This window comes from Grammomys surdaster, unplaced genomic scaffold (genome assembly GCF_004785775.1).
Source record: "Grammomys surdaster isolate TR1022 unplaced genomic scaffold, NIH_TR_1.0 125357, whole genome shotgun sequence".
In the NCBI taxonomy this organism is placed as follows: domain Eukaryota; kingdom Metazoa; phylum Chordata; class Mammalia; order Rodentia; family Muridae; genus Grammomys; species Grammomys surdaster.
In genome coordinates, this window is record NW_021620229.1 from 1270419 (window position 1) to 1292654 (window position 22236).

Below are 22236 nucleotides of genomic sequence, written 5' to 3' on the forward strand. Positions count from 1 at the left end.
GAGATAAGAGTCTAATCATTGTGGGGAGAGATAGCCACAAGTACAAGGCAGAGCAATAGGAATAGGAGACTGAGATACCATGTCTTCAAAAACAAACACAAAGCAGAGAAAGCAGACTGGAAATAGGTGAGACTATATACTCTGAAAGCCCATCCCGAGTGACACATTGCCATCAGCAGGATAGCACCTACTAAACCTCCACAAATAGCACCACCAACTAGTGACCCAAGTGTTCAAATGAGTCTCTGAGTGATATTTCACATTCAAACCACAACAAGGCCAGTGCCACCATGCCTGGCTTACTTTCTCCTAGCTTATTTCTAAGTATTTGCTATCAATATGTGATTTGTGAATCCATGTCTGTGAATTATTTCTTGACTTGGTGTCCTCTGTGTTGCCTGCTCTAGTAGATATCCAAAGGAACAAGTTTCTTTGGAAGGACAAGACTTTTATTTTCACCTTGCTTGAAGTTGGTTTTTTTTTCTGTTTGTATTTTATTTTATTTTATTTTATTTTATTTTATTTTATTTTATTTTATTTTATTTTTTTGGAGCACTAGCAAATGTAGCCTGTAATCCTCAAACATTTTATAAAAGCCCTAAAGTCAAACCAGTTTGTTCTATGATACTTTTTTCCCCTCTGCGTGTGTAGGTATGCACACACCTGAGCAAGTGTGCATGCATGTGTGAAGGCCAAAAACCCACACTGGATATCTTCCTCAAACTCTCTTCCCCTTATTTCTGAAACAGGATCCCTCATTGGTTGGTCTGAAACTTGCTCCCAAACCCCAGGCCTCACAGTGCTGAGCAAGTTCTCCATCACTGAGGCACGCTCCTTCCAGTCTTACATCATCTTCTGAAGGGAAGACTTGAAACTGACTTGGTTTATGTCTGTTTCACCTTTATTTTAGGCTGTTTATTTTGCTTTGTTTTCATGTGTATGGGTATGTTGCCTGCACACATACATGTTGACCACATGTGCCCGTGTTATCCAAGGATGCCCAAAGAGGACATCAAATCCCTGGTCCTGGAGTTACAGATGGATGTGAGCCTCCATGTGGGTGCTGGGAATTATACCTGGTTGCCCGGGAAAGCAACCAGTTCTCTGGACCACTGAACCATGTCTCAAGCCCCTTGTCTGGTTTTTAATTAAGTGAAATTTATTTCCAGTTGTTTTGGAGGCCAGGAGTTTCTGTGTCAGCCTGGCAGCACCAGATATGGGTTCTCCTGCTCTCCTGCTTGTATGATGAAATGTATCATGTGACCAGAGCCTGCATGATGTGGAATTCTGTTGATATTTGTTTTTAACAATTTATTATGTATTTTATGTACATTGGTGTTCTGCCTGCATTTTTGTCTGTGTGAGAGTGTAAGATTCCCTGGAACTAGAATTGCACACAGTTGTGAGCTGCCATATGGTGCTGAGAATTGAACCCGGGTCCTTTTGGGAGAGCAACCAGTGCCCTTAACTTCGGAGCCATCTCCTCAGTCCTATTTATTTATTTCTGAGGCAGGGTTTCTATCAGTCCAGGCTGGTGTCTAAATCACTATGTGTCTGAAGATGACCCTGAACTCTTGATCCTCCTGCCAGCTTGCTAAGTACAGGTGTGAGCCACTCCGCCCCCTGCTCCCCACCCCGTGTGTGTGTGTGTGTGTGTGTGTGTGTGTGTTGCTGATAATTAAACTCTCAGCCTTAATATACTAGTAAGCCCCACTGAGCACTGAGCTGTACTCTAAGCTTTGATACTGTTGGATTGATTTATTTTGAGGCAAGATCTCACTACCACAAATGCAGGCTAGCTTTGGACATACTGTTCTCCAGAGTGCAGGGTTTATAGACATGCACCGCCTGACCTAGCTTGATGCTGTGACTCCCCAGGGACCTAGATGTTTCTAGGATCCCCAAGTGGCCCAGGACAGCTAACCTTTTTCAGTAACCAGGGAGGTGGCCCAGGTGCTCCCGACACTGGGTCAAATCTTTCAGACAACCAGGGAAGGGTCCTGCGTGCCCAGCTGCCCCTCCTCAGCATGTGAGGAAGCAGCAGCCAGGTGGGAACTGGCTCTAGTCTAGTGAAGAAAGCCCCAGTGAGTTGGCTTCCTCCGGTTTTGAAACAGGAGCTTACAATTGCCACTGCATTTTACCAGCTGCCTTTATCAGTTTTTTAACCCATATGTTGAGAATGGTCACTCGACCAGTGATTTTCTGCATCTTAACTCATTGTTCATAAGGTTTAAAAGACAGTGACTTCAGTGACTTCCTGTCTCGAAGAAATGAAGAAAGTACACTGTTGACAGCTGTGTTGAAATGTAAAAGAATCTTCTGCTAATTGTTTATTTGGGAATTACAGAAAAGCATGGAGGAATTAAAAATAACTCACCGTTATTTAATGAAACTGCTTTAAAACAAAGCCTGTCCTAGTAGCGGGTACAAATATTACTTTCATAAAGCATACACATACATATTATGTGTCTGTCTTCATCGGTTTGCAGTTTTTACACACTTTTTTTTTAAACAAAAGTCCCTTCTTTAGTGATTCCATAAATTATAGTTAGTTTTATGTAGCATCATAACTCAAATTTTTGGCATTCCATGCTGTGAAATCCTAACTTCATTTCCAAACCCAGCGGCCTCTGTGCTTTTCTCTCTGAAACAAACTGCTTTGGGAAAGTGCTCCGCAGGGCTCCAGCAGCCCTGGGGGTTTGGAGTTAAAAGCAGCCCCTTTCCATCACCGGTGCTGAGCCGCTCTGTGGATTTGTGTTCGTGTAGAATTTCCTCCCAAAAGTCAGCGCGTGGTGATGTCGCTAGAGCGACTAAGCCTGAGTCACGGGCAGCAGGCTGTTAGTTTCTGGGCAGCTCTGGCCAGGAGAGCACACAACAGTCAAGAGTTCCCGCAGCTGCCAGCCTGACCTGCCTGGCGGCCACCCTCCAGAATGAGCTGAGGACCTGCTTCCTTGGTCACACCCTCTACCTGCTGTGTTTAAACAGAAGGATGGTAGCTAAAGGGGAAATAGCGAGATTTTGGAGTCTGGAAAGCCTTCACATGGGTATGTGTACGACTCTCCTGTGGGCAGCCTTGCTGACTATGCTCTTTCCACATTCTTCCTCTCCCTCTGCTTTCCCTCTCCTCTCTAATCTGGTGTGAGTGTACCTGGAAGGAAAAGGGAGAGTCTCATTTCTCCCACGAGAGGGTCCATCAGAGAAATTGATCTTGGGTATGACAGGGCAGTCAGAATAAATGGTAGGGAGCAGGTGTGGACCGCCTCTTGTGAATGGTGGGATCGGGTGTTTGCCACTGTGATTGTAACAGGGGCTGTTTATGTTTGATGAAATCCCTTTCTTTTAAAAGGAGATACCTGTGTGCCTGAGTGGTAGAGATATACAAGCGCTCCCTCCTGCGCTAGGGGGAGGGGGAAGGGCTAAAGCTGAGAACTGGTTTGAATTTTTTACTGTTTTGAAAGTAATTTGGCCTAGTTCAGCTTGCGCATTACATTCATCTTATTGCTATTTCTTTCATCAGTAACCGGACCAGACTCTAAATGTGCAAGAACTGTTATTCTAGAAGTTACAAACTATAATCCATGCACTCCGAAGGAAATAAGAGGGGGAGGGGAACTTCACAGGAAGACTTCTCCCCTGCCGCAGATGCTCTAAAAACAGATCTTGTCTATGGTCTTGCCTTAAATAGATGCCAGAACCGTGTGCTGGCGGATGAATGGGAATTGTAGTTGACAGCTTGAAGGAAGGCCAGCGAGGCTGTTTGTCGTGGCTGCTTTCTTCCTTGTTTGGATAGCTTTCCTTGCCAGCTGAGACAGGACAGGGATGTGGATACGGCTTCTGTCTCTGGCAGACTATCCAGTAAGATTAGTGTGAGTGACAGGCTCAATCACAGCGCCATCAGACGTGGCACAGCAGAGTAAAGCCAGGAGATTGGGTCGGGGAGATCAAGGGATGGTGGGATGATGGTCCTATCTTCCTGCAGCCTCCTTCACCTTGGGGTGCCTGTTAAGAAGAATGCTCTCCCCATGTTACCGGAGATGTAGTACTCTGGAGTCTTTCCTGAAGGCTTGTCCTCTGGGGAATGAATGGATGGGTACTCAGCCTCTATGACCAGCCTAGCTGTTAGTACTCCTCTGCTGTACCACTATGGAGGGGCCGATCTCCAGCCAGCCTGTTTTACTACCTTCTCCTGTGACTTCACGCGAGCCACGAGCTCCCAGGAACTGCCTCGGAGTCTTGGCATGCTGTGCACGAGCACAAGAAATAGTGGCAACTGGTATGATGCCTCGTAATAATAATTATCCAAATAACTGAAGCCCCTTTGGCTGGTTCCTGCGCAGGGTATTCTGAGAGGCCAGGAGTGGGGAATGAACCCCAGGGTCAACTGCTGGATGCTTCTGCCATTCGGGAACAGTAGATGTGACCCCATTTTTTAATTTCCAGGGTTTGTTTGTTTGTTTGTTTTGTGTGTGTGTGTGTGTGTGTGTGTGTGTTTTAAGGTGGGATCTCTTAGTCCAGTCAGTATGGTCCTGAACTCAGGATCGTCCTGTCTAACCCTCCTGAGGGCTGGGCTTATAAGGCATGGGACACCACAGCAGCTAGTTGACACTAGCTGGCAGCGAGGCTGTCTGTAGTCGCTGCTTTCTTCTCCTAGATACATGAGTGGAGCTGATGATAATTCAGGACACTTGTTAGTGTTGAATACCATGAGGAGAATACATCTGAGCAACCCACCTTTCCTGAGAGATTCCTCCAGCCAGCAGGATGACAGGAGGGTCTGGTCAGTGGTAATGGGGTCGCAGGAGGGATGTAGCCGTTCAGGTGTCTGTCAGCAAGGATGGATGTGGCCAACCAAAACTAGGGACCTACAGTGGTGCAACAGCTCACTGAGGAGACTACAGACACTCCTGGACATGCCACAGGACAGGCCATAGGTAAACCTGGGGCTTGTTACAGGGCATAAAGAGGCCAAGTTCCTCCTGGCTGCTGGCCCAGGGGCGCCAGCTGCCCAGGCTTCCCACCCCAACTCATCCTGTCTGGTCAGTTTACAAATGAGCACAGTGATCCAGAGTGTGGATGGCAGAACTCCAGGCAAGCTGACTACACTAGGGCAGGGGCAGGGGGGAGAGGACTATTCATTGGTAGCTTTGATGAAATTGAAGACTGACCAAACCGTCTGTAGAAAAATGAACCTACTTCTAGAAGTTTGGAATGATTAGGCTCAGTTGTGGTGTGTCTCCCTCCTGTCAGCTCTGGACAGCCAGACACATGTCGAGTGCTCATGATAGTTGAATGTGGAGAATTGCTTTTTAAAAGAACCTTAAACGTTATAGAGGATAATCAACGAGGGTGATTTTTTCTAGGGTCTGTTTGAGTATTATTGTTGGTTTGTATGCTCCATGGATGTAAAGATAACTTTTCTGAAGAATGGATTTCAAGGCAGCAGGACATGATAGTTATAGTTTACATTCAACTGTGAAAGATGTCTCATGCATTATTTAGTTCAGTCTGCAGCACACAGTGGCTCACAAATGAGTCCCTGTCCTTAAGGTCTGTGGAACATAGTTGTGGACATAACTAACCAAAATAAAGTAGCAGTAATAATGGTTTAGGATAATAGACCAGCCATGTACATGGGGGAGGAATTTTAAAAGAGATCAAGCCCGTGCTTCTAGCACAGGTCAGAGTTGGTTACTGTAGGGGATCAAAGTATAGATAAGAGACAGCTAGGAAATCAGGGACCCCTCTGCTAAAAAGAGACAATTGGCCTTTAAGAATGATTCAGAACTCTGAGCTCTTGGGGAGGGAAGGAGCAAAACAATCTCTCCCTTCAGAACAGGAACGGGGAGCAGTCCTCAGCAGCAGAGCCTTCCATTGCTGCACAACCTGTGGTGTGGTGTGCTGTGGTGTGGTGTGGTGTGGTGTGGTGTGGTGTGGTGTGGTGTGGTGTGGTGTGGTGTGGGTGTGGGTGTGGGAGGCTGTGGTGTGGTGGTAGGGGTGTTGGGGATAGGCCACAGACACACATTGTAGAGCAGGTCCATGAGCGTGCTGCCCTGTGAGGTTAACCTGAAAGCCCACTGCCTCAATTTTGTCTGACACCAAAGCCATCTGAGAAGCTTTTAGAAACAGCTCTCACCTCAGTCCTGGCTCAATGGCCAGGGAATAAGGTGGGATTTTCACTTTTCTAAGCCTTCTCCAATGTGGCAGGGAGCCATGTCCTTGAGTGTTGGGGGACCCCTGAAGAAGAGTGGATAAGGTATGCCTGCAGCTGTGTGGGCATTGCTGGTTCCCTCTGTGGGTAAGGAGGTGGCCTGAGGGTGGCCCTCTGGGCTGAGGGGCTGGGCCCACCATCAGCTGTAACCACAGCTGCCGGCCTGGGCCTGCGAGGCCATTTCCGCTTTTGAAGAGGGGAAGCTGGAATAGCTTATCTCAGCCTGGAGGAAGTGTAGTGAGCGGCAGGAGGTTTTCTAAAATGGCTGTTTTTAACAGACTAGTCTAAGCACGGGAATTTCCCCCAAACAAAGCCTTGGGGAAATCCCCACTGGAGCTGCCTGGCTGGGAAAGGGTACTGTGCATTAGCAAGTCTGTGGGTGACAGCCCTTCCCTTCCCAGCTGTGCCACCTCCAGACCCAGCCCTGAACACTAGCTGAAAGGCTGGGTACTTCTCACCTTGTTCCACATCCGCCTCAGACAGTGAGGCTCAGGGGTGTTTTTCTCAGTTACACAAGAGAAAGCAAAGGGCTCAGAGATCATGGCTTTCCCAAGGTGGCCTCACTGGAACTCGGCAGTTCAGTCCTTTTAAGCCCTGTCACTTTGCCACAATAAGCCAGAAAGAAAGAGACTTGTTTGTTTGGAGAAGAAAGCCACATCAGGCGTGGGAGTTAGGGGAGTGGGGGTTGGGGGGACACGACACTTGTTTCCCAGAGAATAGCCAGGAAGGGAGTACAAAGCATGCCTCCAGTACAGATGCTGTGTGAGCATTTCTTGTTGTCAGAACTCACCTTTAGAATCAGATGCTCCCTCAAAACTGTAAAGTCTGAGTTCCGAGAGGATGGTCTGCTGATTTCACAAGAAGTGGAGCGCCTTTCACTATGTTTCTGATTGTGTTCCTAACAGTCCTAGGCATTGGCCCATTCTCCATAGGTAGCACACAGCCCTCTGCACCCGTCCCTGGGGTCCTATCTGGCTGGAGTTTCTCAGATGTCTGATGGAGGATTGTTCCTTCATCCAACAAAGTAACACACTTGGAAGTTAGAAGATGTCTTTCAGAACAAACTTCCAGAGGCCATTGTGAAAGGGACAGGGCAATTGAACATGCAGATGGTGGCCCATAGAAATAGTGTGCATGAGGGGTGGCTTCCCATGCTGGTCCAGCCAGTGTGCTGCCTGAGGTGGTGGCTTCCCATGCTGGTCCAGCTAGTGTGCTGAATCCACCGGGCTGTGTATCTGAGGCTGGTGGGCTCTTGAAAAGTGTCCTTCCAGCATTGTCTCTCGCCCGAGGTATGTGCTGACCTCAGCACACAGATCTGACAGAAGGTAAGGTAGGGACTCTCTTAGCATACTCAAGGCCCTGAGTTCAATCCCCAGCTGTTCAAAAATTGAACAAAGAAGTTGAGGGGAATCCTTCCTGAGTTTGGCTAAAGCTTAAGTTAGCAAGTACTTAGAAATACAATACGTCTGCTCTTGTGGTGGGTGAGACCTAAGAGTCTGGGACCTTAAAGTGACTTTGGTTTTAAGCAGTCCTCGCTCCATGTGTACAGAATTATTTTGCTGAGAGGGAGAGTTAGTCTTCCCCAGGGATGTGGAAACTTGTGAAACAGTTACACAGTACCAAGCTGGCAGCCCTGCGATCAGTACACAGGGGCAACACTAAACAGACTCAGCAGGTTGTATTTATATATTTATTCGTGTGTGTGTGTGTGTGTGTGTGTGTGTGTGTGTGTGTGAGAGAGAGAGAGAGAGAGAGAGAGAGCGAGAGAGAGAGAGAGAGAGAGAGAGGAAATAATTAAAGAAGTTTGACAAGGATTTGGGGCCTGGGAAGGATTAGAGGGCGGGGGAAGTGATGTAACTATGTTTTTAATTAACAAAAAGAATGTCACAAGGAGAAAAGGTATCTCTTCCATACTTGTAATTTTCAGCAACCATATAGGTGGTAGCTGGGCCCCTGTGAATTGTCGGTGGGATTATAAAATGATGCAGCCACCTTGGAAAACAGTATGGAAGCTCCCAAAATCTTATGGCAGAAGGGGAAACATCACCACTATCCTGATGGAGTTCAGAACCCAAAGAACTAAAAGCAGGGCTTCCAAGGCTTGGTGAGTACACTTGTGCAGACGGCCCAGAGGTGAGAGCACCCGGCGTGCTCAGCACATGGAAGTAGACACTCAGAACAGTGAGGGCGGCCCACACAGCCTCAGGACAGAGGGAATTCAGACTGGGGCAGCACGGAAGGACCATGAGTGTATTGTGCCGAGTGAAACACTTGTCACAGCAAGGCTGATACTACAGGGTCTGGACACAAACCGACTGAAGTACTTACAGAAACAGGAAATAGAGCCGTGGTTGGCAAGGAGTAGGCAGGGGAGAGAAGAAGGAAAGGAAGTCAGTGTTTGTACAGGGTTTCGGTTTTGCAAGATGAAAGAGTTGTGGAGGTCCAAGCACAGCTGTGGAGCACAACCTAACACTACTCAACTGTGCTTTAAAAAGGGCTTAAGCTGGTGTTTTAGAAAATTAGAATAAAAAGAAAAGAATTACATGTTTGGCTGTTTATGGAGCTATATGCACATAATCCCAGCATTGGAGAGAGAGAGGGAGATAGAGGAGGGAGTCTGGGCTACATAGTGAGACTGTCCAGAACAACTAGCCAGAACAACCAGTTCTCTTTTTACATATATATTTATTTCTCTTGGTTTTGTGGGAGTATATTTTGAGAAATTATATTAGTTCTTTATTACTCAAAATCATGTAGGTTAACAAGTTGCCTTTACTAACTCCCAAGGATAACAGGAACGTGGAGCCTTTTGCAGCTTGTAGGAAGTGACTGCAGAGGACTGGGCCTCAGGGAAGAGATCCCCCCCCAGGCCTCAGGAAAGAGGCCCCCCAGAGGCAGGCATGGGCTTTGGCATCCATCAGGCACACACCAGGGCTTTCAGTTGCTTTTCCCATTAGCAGTGTTCAGCTCAGATGAAAATCGTTTACTGCAAGTGTCTGGCACCAGTCATACCACCGAAGCAGAATGAAGTCAGCCAAGGCCTTGGATGCTGCGGAGGTGGGCGGGGGGGGGGGGGACACGGTGGAGCTTTTTGTAAAACCATGAGACCAGGATTCTGAATTTCTGTGGAAGCAGCATAGGGCATGGCTAGGGAGTGAGATGCAAAGGATGTGAAGACCTACTGCGGAATTTTCTAGCCATAATCTGAGATGGGTGCTGGGATTCCAGCCAAGGAGACCTGGTGTCCATTCTGGCCCGGCCTGGCACAGTGTTACTCAGTTATGTAACTTCTTGAAACCTTGCTTCCGCGCTGACAGTTCACATCCTCTTTGGAAAGCACTAGTGTCTTCTTTGCAGCAGGTGTTTACATGGGATGCTGAGCATGCAGAAACAAAGCATCCATCTCTCGCCCCTGGGACAGGGGACTGGGAGTTCTTAGGTTTAAGGGGGACTTAAAGTTGTAGATATCTTTAAGGTCACAGAAAGCAAAGAATGAATGGAGACAAGCTTAAGAGGCTGTTAGGCTTCACTGGGAGGAGCAAGGCCTAAAAGGGACAGGAGCCTAGCAGTTACTGTCACTACCAGAACAGCCTGGAAATATTGAAGTTTTGTTATCAACCCACGTCTACTGTCTCTCACACAGATTTTCTGTCTTGTTACCTGTCATTGGCGTCTGATGGCCAGGGCTGCCCTGGAATAGGAAGGAGAAGAGCACTCCATTAAGGTCCCAACACACAACACCCAGCCAAAAAAAATAGTCTGCACTTCTATATGTTTTCTTAAAAATCATTTTATTTGTTGTTTATGCATGTACATTTGGAAGTCAGGGGACAACTGGTGGGAGTCCATTCTCTGTTTCTGCCTTGTGAGTCCAGGAGGTAGAATGTAAGTCCTCGGGCCTGACTGTGGGCACCTTTATCGTTGAGCCGTCTTGCCAGCCCCCAGTTTCATTTTAGAATGCATTTAGTTAGATTGATTAATTGATTGAGACAGGGTCTCCATGCTTAGCCCTTGTGTGATTGGCCCTGAACTTACGGCAATCCTCCTGCCTCTCCCTGAAGATGTAGCTTTTAAATGGAATGGTTGAGAAGTGTGAGTCTTGTCTGAGGAAGTGTGTCATATAGGAGCATCAGGATGCCATCAGAACCATGGTGACATGGTGTGTCTCGGACCTGGGGCTTTGACTCTCCCCTGAGGCTGATAAGCAGTGGTGCAGTTTGAATTAGGAGTGATGTAACAGCTGCCTTGGTACAAACCCTAGGTAGTGGGTGGGGTGAGGCAGGAAGGCCATGGGGGTAGCTAAGTGGGCCTGTTAGGGGGCCCAGGCTAAAGTGTTGAAAGATAGGTGGGAATTGGCTGGGTTCTTGTCCTCTTTGGAAGGGAAGGTAGAGTCCAGGTAGGCTGTGAAACGCCAGAGAGGAAGAATGACCATGAGTATATGAAACATGAAAACCTGTTCCATTCCAATTGGCAGGGGTGCACTTGAAAGGTGTCAGGTGTCTTTGCCCAGGGTTCTTTAGCCAGAAAGTGAAGCCAGCACAGCAGCCGGCGGGGTATTGACATAGACTCATACCTGTCTTGCAGCTTGCACTTGGTACCTGTGTTGTGACGGATGCAGGAAGGTTGGTGTGGTCCTCACGTCCAACTTTCGTCTTCTCATCTTTATGCTAGCTGTTCTTCCCTACAGGCTGGATGTCTTCTGGCCTAGCCATGCCCACCCCAGTTAGTAGGTGGGGCTGAGTCAGTGTACCTGGGCTGATGGAAGCCACCTTGCTTCTGCACTGCTCAGCAAGAGCTCACTGTGGTGTTGAGTCTGTCCCGTGACCCACCTCATTCTTGTGAGCATTTAAGGCAGCAGCTCAGGTCACTTGTCACTTGCCCTTGTCACTTTGCAACCCCTGTGAAGTCTGGCACTTTCCCAGTGAATTCTTTATGTTCCACTCCTGTAAATTATGGATTATAGATGATCACTACTGGCTTTTAAAAAAAATACTGATTTTTCCCAGCAACGGGCAGATCAGGTGGCAGAGTCCTCACTGGGCCAGCATTGTTCAGTGGTTCTTTGAGGGAACAGTGTCATTTTCAAGGTTTTGCTCTGAGAGGCCCCAGTGCTTTTCTTTTTTCTTTTTTTGAATCTGGCTCAGCCATAGCTGAAATGTGATAAGGAGAAATGCCAGTGGTGTTGGGCAGTGCCAGGTCGCTGCTGGCCAACAGCCAAAGATTCCTGCAGCTCTGGTCCCCAGCCAGCCCCAGGGTTTGTCTAGTCTCTACTCACCCACAATCATTAGAACCTTTTAGCTGTAGACCCAGGCAGGCCACCAGACCTCACTCAGGCTGCTGTTTCCACTACAGAGCCCTACTCCCGTTCCCTCCCCTAGTTCACAAAGGCTTTTATCTTTAGTGCTTTTCCTGGTGCCCGAGATAGCTGACTTATGCATGCAGAAAATCTACTCTTGCTTCCTGAAGACTTCCTTCATAACATCCCATAACATACCCCGGGAATGTGTAATAGACCATGTACGTAATAAGTAGCCTTCAGTTCTGCACCTGCAAGGCCTGTGACCACAGACGGGGAATGGAAGCTACGATGTAAAGGAACACACTGCTGAGGTCTGGCTTCCTCAAGACCTTACATCCTCTAGCCCTGCATCCCTGAAAAGAGGGGAAAGCCTGTAGGTGCTGAGGCCTCCTGTCACACATGTACACATGACTGGCTACCCCTGTCCACCACCTGGGTGCTCTTTCCCTAGGGAATCAAAAAGATACCAGATTCAGGACAGTGTAGGAGCTCTCCTGAGCATGTCCTATGCATCTTGGCTTTGGGTTCAAGATCAGGAACAGCTCGGCTCACTCCCTGAGGCACTTTCCAAGGCAGCTCACTACACTGTAGCCGGAGCTTGCCTGACTGCAATCAGGGATGGGAACTGAGGCTTGGGGTGGGAGAAGGGACTGAACACTGCAGGCAGCCAGCAGCCACTGTGGGCCAGACCTCCAGCTCTGCTGTGTCACATGAGCTTGTCCAAGGTTCATGGACTCATCAGTATCGAGAACCTTGACAACGCCAGTGCACAGCTGGGCACAGGTGTCCAGCTACATCCTTAGGACTGAAGGGAGAGCTCTGAAAGCAGAGTCACTCCAACAACACTGAGGCTTGCAGGTGGCAGGGAACCCCAGCCTCGGGGAACGGGACAAGAAAACATGGGCTTATGAGTGTACCCAGCCAGGTCATGTGCTGGAAGAAACAGAGTAGAGCTTAGGTTCATGGGATAGGGCAGCCCAGGGTGGGGGGTGGGGTGGCTGTAGCAGAAGAGCCTTCTTGCCACCTCACTGCCTCTTCCTATGCTATCCCTTTGACCAGTCCCTCCAGAACCTTGCTGTCTCCGCAGCCCACCACTTCCATTCCTACTGTAGCGGAGTCATTCAGTCCTGCCCTGTCACATTCTGCAAAAGTTATTTTTGAAACCTACAGTGTAAAGGGACCCTGAACTATAAGCTCATTACACCCTGACTTCAAACTCAGAAAGAAGCTAATTGGTGTCACATTGCTGTGACCCAGCCTTTGGCTGTGGCATGGGGATATGAATTCTAGATCAGCCTGGGCTGTGTAGTGAGACCAGTCATAAAAATCACACAGAAAGAGCAGTCGTGGGTTTCTGTGGCCCTGGGAGTCTCCAGCCTCCGTCTCCCCATCTTCACCTTTCACCCCATGCACAGAAGCCTCCTGGCCACAGGAGATACATTCATGGATACATGAAACCCCAGATCAAACCTGACATATACTATGATTTTCCTACTTGTGTATACTTCTGATAATGTTGACGTTGTAGACTACGAACAAGGTTCAGATGAACAATAATTATATTAAAATATAACAATAATAACAAACATATACTGTAGGGATCAAGGCTACTTGCCTAGTAGGCATAAAGCTCTGGCTCGCTCTATCTGTAGCACCGTAAATATAAGCCAGCAAGCAGACATAGGGACTGTTTATTTCTGGAAATTTCCATTTACTTTTTTTTTCAACCACGGTTGTAAGAAATGGAAACCTTTGGAAGTGAAGCTTTGTATTAAAGGGGTCATGGAGTCACATGTGATGTATGCTTCAGATTTTGCTACCCTTTGCTGTTGGCCCAGGGCTAGCGTGGTGTCATGGCTAAGGTGGTACCCCTCCCCCACAAGAACATTTCTCAGCGATATTATTCTTTAAAGCCTCCCTTCTACCGTTTGTGAGTCAGTGAGTGGCTTGCATGTTAGACACTGAGCCCCTTTGCTCCCCTCAAAGCTCCAGCTCACCAGCTGCTGTTCTTGGCTCCTTGAGGCAGATGAGATTCCCCCCATGTTCCCCAGCACCCAACAGACCTTCTGCTGGAGAACATGGTGCTGGAGACGTCCCTGCTTCTGTAGCAGAGGGAGGCCAAATCAGTGTGTGTCCAGCACTCAGCGATGCTGAGAGGAGCCCATTGCTCTAAAAGAACATCTGTGTACTGTGGTTTTCTAAACAAACCGCTACCCCCACCTTTTTTGCTAATTATTTTTTAAAAAGTGTTTCAATTCCCTTTCTTTTCTCCAGGCTCTCCCATATACCCTTTCTACTCCCTCATATGTGTGACATTTTCCTTCATTGTTACATACATACATGTATATATGTACACAAATATATTCCTAAATATGTAAACACAGCCTGTTCGGTCTGTAAATGGTACTGGTATGTATGTTTTAAGGTCTGACCATTTGGTACTGGATAATCCCACTCTTGGCATCCTTCAGTTGCCTTTAGTTCTTCCGTGTACAGTCCACGGGTCCATTGCTTTTGTCCTTTTCGGCTCGTGTTTCAGACTTTATGTGTAGCTTTGGTAATTGCTAGGAGTCACAGTCTCACAGCAAACTCCCAGATCCTCTGGCTCTTACAATCCTTCTGACCCCTTTTCCAGAATGTTCTCTGAGCCTTGGGTGGGTGTGTTTTATAGACTGGGACTCTGAGACTCTGTGTTTCTATTGGTTGTGGTTTCTGTAATGGGTCTGAAGAGAAGTTTCCTTGATGAGGGTCGAGGACTACATTTATTTGTGAGTATAGGGCAAGTATTTAAGACGTAGTTAGGGAGTATGCTGGTTTACTTAAGTGGAGGTTTTAGGTTCTCCAAGATCTGTGACCTCACTAGTCCTGGTTAAGCCCTCATCTTTGAAACTCCTTTCTGATTTGGTAAAGATGCCCACAGTTTCCTGTTGTGATACTGAGCACGGTTCCTTGTGGATGGGTGGACTGAGAGGAGGAGTGGGCCATTCCAACCACATGGAGGCCTCCTGACCTCAGCTGCACAGTTGTTTCCTCACAGGCTGCAGAAGAATGTGTCAAAAGTGATGGAATTCTCCGACTCCCCACTTCCTCAAGAATATCAACACACTGCTTGAAAACATTCTTCTGTTTCTTTTCCTTTTAAACAAAGTCTTATTTAGTAAATTAGGTTGGCCTCTAAGCCATGGTGATCTTCCTGCCTCAGCCCAGGTCCAGGAATCATAGCTATGAACCCCCATATTTGGCTATTATCTGTATTCTTTATATCCACTCTGGAGTGGATTTCCTGCTAAATCATATTCCCTCTCCCCTTGACTCACAAAATAACACCCTTAGCAATACCTGAAATGCTCTACTTCAAAGATTCTGGGACACTGAACCCCAGCTGCTGTTGGTACCAGCTGCCACCTCAGACTTAAGAGTGTCAGTGGAGATTGCCTAACACTTTCCTACTCTAGGTGAAATAAAATAACCATTTTCTTGAGGAGTGTTACATTTTGTTTTGCCATATACATTGGTTGTTGTTAGCTTGGCTGTGTCCTGTTCTGTAACCCTGGCTGGTCTGTAACTCCTTGTGTAACCCATGTTGGCCTCAGATTTGCTGTGATTCCCCTACCTCTGCCTCTTGAGTGCTGAGATTACAGGTGTGAGCTACCATGCCCATGTCTTTTTAAACGTGCTGTCTCTGACTTTCCCCTGCAGTCTCTTCAGATGGAGGTGCGGAGTCTTCGGCCTTAGTGGATGATAATGGTAGTGAGGAAGACTTCAGCTATGAGGAGCTCTGTCAGGCCAACCCTCGATACCTGCAGCCAGGCGGAGAACAGCTGGCCATCAATGAGGTACTCGAATCGCACATGTACCAGACCCTCGGCTCTCAAGGCTGCGGCTATCTGCTTAGTTCTTACCTAGCATATCCTGAAGCCTGCGACTCTGCTAGCTGGTTTCCAACTCTGAGTTTCTGTCACCGTCCAGGGAACATGTCTGTAACTGAGCTTTGTAGGTTTCTGACAATTGTCCCCATAAGCACTTAGATAAGCAGGTACTGGTCTTCAGCTAGCTTTTCAGCTTTTTAAATGTGTTCGTTAGCTGGACAGTGGTAGTGCCAACACTTCAGAGGCAGAGGCAGGGAGAAGTCTGAGTTCGAGGCTAGCCTAGTCTACAGAGTGAATTCCAGGATAGCCAGGACTTCATAGAGAAACCTGTCTGTCTTAAAAACCAAGAAAACCAAAAACAACAACAAAAAATGTTCATTATTGCAGGTTATTCTCACAGCTGATCTCTGAGGTAAATGAAAATACTGGTCTGAAGTTTAACAAACATGCTTAGGTGTTTGTTTAATGAAGTTACACTGGGCCTGGTATATGCATGTGATGCTAACTACTCTGAAAGCTAAGGCAGGAAGCTCGCAAGTTCAAGTCCTCCCTGGGAAGCTTATGGAGACTCTGTCTTAAATAAGGATTGGGTAGTTGAGTCACTGAGTTCACCAGGCTCTGGGTTCTATCCCCAACACAGCAGGGGGTGGGGTGGGGGAGCAAAATGATTTGTTTGCAAATGGCAGAGCTGGAATTAACCCTGTGTTCTTATTCTCAGTCATGTTTGTGTTGTTTTGTTTGTTTTGTTTCTACTACAATGCATTATTAGCACTTGGACTCCCTTTTGGTGTCCCCCACACACACACACCCCCACAGGGTTTTTCTGTGTAGCTGTCCTGGAACTCTCTCTGTAGATCAGGCTGACCTCAACCTCAGAGATTCACCTACCTCTGCCTCCCAAGTTCTGGGACAAAAGGCGTGCACCACCACGCCTAGCTCTGCATTATCCATTTTTGTTTGGAACTTTCTGGAAGGCATCTCCACGTCTTAACACTTTGTTGTGGAGCCTGTGGAGCATGACCTCACCAAGGTGTCCACCTAACCACTGTGCAGCTCTGACATCTAGTATGGTGGCTCAGAAGACATTTGTAAAGCAATGATTCCAAATACTGAGTTTGTTAGGCAACTAGACTCCAGCTTCCTTCCCTGCTCCAGGTTTCTGACTTTTCCACGGCATGAAAGCTAGATGCCTGTGTAGGTTTGGATTATTTTTGGATTAGTGGTGCAGAATGACCATTCTGTCTCCATCCCTTTCAGTACAGTGCTCAGGGACTTAGGTGACACTTGGAATCGCATCATGTGATACACTTCCCGTTGGACGACCTCATAGGGGTGTAGAAAAGGCTGCGTAAGCACAATGCACAGGAACTAGATTCAGGGAATGCATGCTGGGTTTATGATGGTTTTGACTTAGATTACTTAGTATGATGTGACTCCATTGTGAGCCAAGGAGTTTCTGCACAGCCCAGGCTAGTCTTGAACTTGTGAGCCCGGTCTCAAAGTCCTCCCACATGGCGGGATGACAGATATGTGTTACCACATCCAGCATGTATAGACACCTTTTTAAAGTTGACCCGAGTTGCCCTTTAAGAGCCGGTCACAGACACCTACCTAATACTGTTTTCCTCCATTGATTTCATACAACCCGTTTACCTAGACAGGATGAATTTTTGCAGAAGGACTAGAACGCATCAGTCAGTTTCCGAAAGCATACAGAGCATGTGGCTGCTCTCCATCTGCCCACTTTGCTGGATGCTAAACATGTTCTCTTGTCTCCGTTCCAGCTCATCAGCGATGGCAGCGTGGTGTATGCAGAAGCACTTTGGGACCATGTGACCATGGACGACCAGGAACTGGGCTTCAAGGCTGGGGATGTCATCCAGGTCCTGGAAGCCTCTAACAAGGACTGGTGGTGGGGCCGGAATGAAGACAAAGAGGCCTGGTTCCCAGCAAGCTTTGTTAGGGTAAGTGTGGCCCTCTGAGTTGTCCAAGGAGGGGTGTACATGGGCAGGGGATTGTAGTAGAGTTTCAGTAGACCTCAGTCTTCACCCAGGCCCAGTTCTTCTGTCGTTGTGTTTAATACCACACATAGGGAATAAGGCTGGTTGGAGTAGAAATCTTAATAATCTTAATGGAAGCAAATAAGCTAGTTGGCATTGCTTCTGCCCATGAACACTTATCGGGGGCACTGTGATCCGATAACTCGGCAGAGAGAGACGGCAGGGAAGTCTCTGGCGTGGTCCTGCTACCACTTCCTCTCTAAGCCACCTGCCTCCTGTGTGTGGCCTGCAGCTTCGAGTCAATCAAGAGGAGCTGCCCGAGAGCAACAGCAGCTCCCGTGGGGAGGAGCAGGACGAGGACACCAGCAAAGCCCGCCACAAGCACCCAGAGAGCCAGCAGCAGATGCGGACCAACGTCATCCAGGAGATCATGAACACCGAGCGAGTGTATATCAAGCACCTCAAGGACATCTGCGAGGTCAGTACCAGTCAGAGGTTGCCACCTCTTCCGACCCAGTGCATCTCATCAGATGCTCAGGCAAGATGCTGGGCTGTTGCCCCACAGGTGAAAATATGGTCCTCCCTAGCGATGCTGCCATGGTCTTTTCGGTGATAAGCGGTAGTCTCTTTACAGTGGAGAGTTGGGGAAAGACCGAGTGTAACTGGGTAGCAATTGCTGGGCTCACAGACACTGACGACCGTGCCCAGCTTGTTATCCAGTAGTCTCATCTGGTCTTGGAGAATGACCAGTAATGGATGGGAGGCTGGAAGGCTGCTTGCTCCCAAGCTGGTTGTCATTTTGTGGATCATGTGAGCTGCGTAGCTCTGGGTACTAATGTCAGCACTGCTCATTCGGCTGTGAGCGCTCAGTGCTAGTGACAGGCTTACATCTGGACAGCCTGTTCTGGCATGGAGGAACATGGCCTGCTCCTGCTCGCCTCACTGCTATACAAGTGTGTGGTCTTTAGAGTCACAGTTTCTGGCTGAGCATTGAGGAGCATGGACCGTGGACTGCCTTGTTCACTATCCGGCTCAGGTCAGTTCCTCTCAACATTATCACCGGGCACACATCCTCTTAGTTGCCTGTTGCAGATGAGGGAACTGAGACCTTGAAATTTAGAGGACAGGTTGGAAGACAGTGTGCCCCCTAAGCTTAGAATCTCCATTGTCAAAGTATGTATTCTCTTAAAATTCATACAAAAGTAGAGTGTTGTAGGGGACTGCTGCACATGCATGAGGATGTGAGTTCAATTCCCTAGCATCCATAAAAGCTGGGCATGGCAGCATGTGTCTATAACCGCAGCATTGAGAAGCAGAGATGGACAGATCCCACGGCCTCTCTGGCCAACCAATCTAGCCAAAACTGGGAGTCCCAGACATTCTGTGTCTCTGTCTCTGTCTCTCTCTGTCTCTCTGTCTCTCTCTGTCTCTCTGTCTCTCTCTCTGTCACACACACACACACACACACACAAAGGTGTAGAGGTGATTAAGGTCACATGTATCTGAATGGTCAAGCCTACCCACACACTCTTCTACCACACATGCATGCTCACACATTCCACTCCACATCTGAAGAAGGCAGTGGTTTATTGTTTATTAAATGGTCAGTTCTGTTTAAGCATACAATGCTACTTCAGAGGTAATTATATATGCATATGTGGTCTTCCCTTCCTATGCCACTAACTCTCCCAAGCCAGAGCACACAGCTCTGATAATGTGCATAGGGGAGTAGTCGTTCGTTAGGCCTCTCAGTAGGCACAGGCCTCAGATTAAAGATGTACAGACTCCTATTGTATAATGAAAGCAGGTGATGACGGAGTTTGTGGCGTGGACGTACTTGGGTCTTTGCCATGATTTAACAAACCAAAACCACACTGACTCAGGTTATCAGACTTGATAGCAAGCCTTCACACACTTAACTTCCTTCATCTCCTTGACCAGGAAAGTTAGACTCTAGAAAGTGTGGCAATATGAAGCCAGACATGACACACATCTGTAAGCCTGGCAGTGGGTAGGTAGAGATAGGTGGATCCCTGGGCTCTGTGACCAGCCAGCCTCGTCTACTTGGAGAGTTCCAGGCTAGTAAGGACTCTGTTCAAACGAAAAGGACACTACCCAAGGAAGGACACCGAAGGTTGACCTCTGACTCTCATACAACTATGAACACACTTGCACCACACCCTACGTGAACACATGTACACACAAAACACACGATGACAACATGCATTTGTAAACTCTTCTGTTTGAAACTCTTCTGGAAAATTGGAAGCCGGCCACGTGAAACTCTTCACTTTCATTTTGTTTTTAAAAATATTTATGGTGAATTATAGTTGTAGAAGTCTGTCTCATCAGCCTCACAGAGATAAAAATAATTCTAATTAAAACTCACCCCACTTTGATTGGTGCTACACACCTGTCATCTCTCAGTGCACGGGAGTCTACATCAGGAGGATTGCAAGTTTGAGACCAGCCTGAGCTACATAGTGAGACCCTATCCTAAAATTAAACTAAAATTCAGTCCAAGACTGTGGCAGTGGGCCAAAACACAAACAGAAACAACAAACTGTGCTGTTCAACTGTCTCTAAACAAATAAAACCCTTCGCTTTGTTCTTTGCAGGGCTATATCCGACAGTGTCGTAAGCACACGGGAATGTTCACTGTTGCGCAGCTAGCCACTATTTTCGGAAACATTGAAGACATTTACAAATTCCAAAGAAAGTTTCTGAAAGACCTTGAGAAACAGTACAACAAAGAGGAACCTCACTTGAGTGAAATAGGATCCTGCTTTCTTCAGCACGTATGTCACTGTTCCCCCGTTAATCACATCCTGTCAGACAATAGTGTAGAAAGATGTCTCCGCCAAAGACATTCCAGAGGGTTCTGCCTTGCCTCATGTACTGCCATTAGGAAGATGGGATTTTTCTTCCCATGAGATAGAGTGATCCAAGGTCACATGCTCATAGGCAGATGGCAACACAATCTCAGAGTTTCTCTGCTGGTGACATGAGTTATTAGCACTTGCCATTAGATTGACTATAACTGACAATGGAAGATTTTGGAGATTTTATTACTGTGCTTAGAGAATAGTTCTAATAGTGCTAACAGTGGCAGCAATGTCCCCTCACTTCCTGAGTGCTGGACTTTATGGTTTTTCTAGAGGCAGGAGGCTGGAGCTGGAGGAATGGCTGGACCTCTAAGTGCTGAGCCTGGTGGTTCCTTAGGAATGCAGGCAGGAATGGGTCCCTGGGTATCCAGGCATCGTCGAGACGTGGGTGAACAGCTAGGGAGAACCTTTGGAGATGAGCAAAAGCAGGGCAAGAGCAGACAGGTGAATGACCTCAAGCACAGAAGATCTTAACTGCTGATTGCCACCAGGTCAGGCCTGTCCGGTGATGGCCTAGGAGACAAGGAAAAGAAGACTTGTTAAAAGGGGTATTTTTGAGGGAAGTCTGGCAAGACTAATTGTAACAACAAAGGAAAAGCAGTGGTCTCTAGTACCTGTGTCATAGTGTTATCGGGTAGGCTGAGAAATCACATACTAGGGAAAAGGGGACTTGTTCGGATACCCGCCGCATTTACACTTGGTCAGGCATGCATGGCGGGATAGGGGAAACGGGAAGGAAGGGCAGTTGTGACCACGTGGGCCAACAACTGAAGCTGGAGGAAAGGCACTGGCCAGGGATGTAGACTAGCACCCACTTTTAAAGCAATGTTCACCCAGTCCTGAGGGAAGGATTGGTGGGCAGAGGAAAGAGTGTAGCTCCAATCCCAGGAGAGCAAACAGCAAGAGAAGGGTAGGGCAGCAGTGTGGCTGCCCCTCAGAATGAGACATCTGAGAGAAGAGAAGTGGATAGGGGCCTTTCAGTTGGAGAAGGTATAATGCATGGAAGTAGCCCCAAGGATTACCTAGGCAGTGTGTCAGCAGCACATAGTACCTCCAAGCCAGAGTTTATCAGTGAGGGGAAGGGGATGAGGATGTTGAACCAAGCCTCAAAGCACTGCTTTGCCCCTCTGCTAGGCTCAGGAGCTGAGTGAGCACAGTGGTAAGGTACCCTCTACCCACCCTTAAAGAGAGAGAGCCCAATTATCCACCCCCAGACCACAAATAATCTTACTACTCACCAGCCATGAAAGCCACTGTCAAGCCTGGATTGCCCTTGGGGTATTGGCCTGTCCCCCTCTTCTCCAGGGATGTCCTCACAGTCAGCTCAGAGCCACTGGCTGATGAGGTTGTCTTCCCTTCCAGCAAGAGGGCTTTGCCATCTACTCGGAGTACTGCAACAACCACCCAGGTGCCTGTGTGGAACTGTCCAACCTCATGAAGCACAGCAAGTACCGGCACTTCTTCGAGGCCTGCCGCCTGCTCCAGCAGATGATCGACATCGCCCTGGACGGCTTCCTCCTCACGCCTGTGCAAAAGATCTGCAAATATCCACTGCAGCTGGCTGAGCTGCTCAAGTACACCACACAGGAGCACAGGTAAGCCGGGGGCCCGCCCAGGGACTGTGGAGCTGAGCACTGGTCAGCCTGGCATTGCTACGCTGCCTCTGAGCTTCGGGGAAGAAGTTTTCAAGTGTTTACAGTGTTTATCACTTTAACAGGGTATCTGAAGATACTCAATGACTTCCAGAAGTAGAAAAACAAAAGAATTCTTTTGGGTTTTTGTTTGTTTTGGTTTTTTGTTAGTTTGTTTTTTCCAGACAGTGTAGCCCTGTCTGTCCTAGAACTCATTATGTAGACCAGGCTGGCTTTGAACTCTGAGATCCACCTGCCTCTGCTGCCCAAATTCTGGGATTAAAGGCATGAGCCACCACAGTTGGCCTTTTCTCTTCCCCTCCTCTCCCCTCCCCTCCCCTCCC

The 22236-nt window shown here is 47.8% G+C and overlaps 1 protein-coding gene across 4 annotated transcripts in view; it reads left to right on the top strand.

Annotated features, from left to right (window-relative positions):
* The window catches only part of Spata13 (spermatogenesis associated 13), a 126732-nt gene that overhangs the window by 93687 nt on the left and 10809 nt on the right, over positions 1-22236 (top strand). For 3 of the 4 annotated variants that reach the window (XM_028785868.1, XM_028785869.1, XM_028785870.1), the window contains 5 exons: positions 15207-15343; positions 17161-17340; positions 17669-17854; positions 19995-20174; positions 21624-21856. In XM_028785868.1, the coding sequence (XP_028641701.1) occupies positions 15207-15343; positions 17161-17340; positions 17669-17854; positions 19995-20174; positions 21624-21856 (916 nt within the window). Of the gene's footprint in view, positions 1-3002; positions 3045-15206; positions 15344-17160; positions 17341-17668; positions 17855-19994; positions 20175-21623; positions 21857-22236 lie in introns of those variants that run through there. The other variant, XM_028785871.1, reaches the window with a different exon arrangement.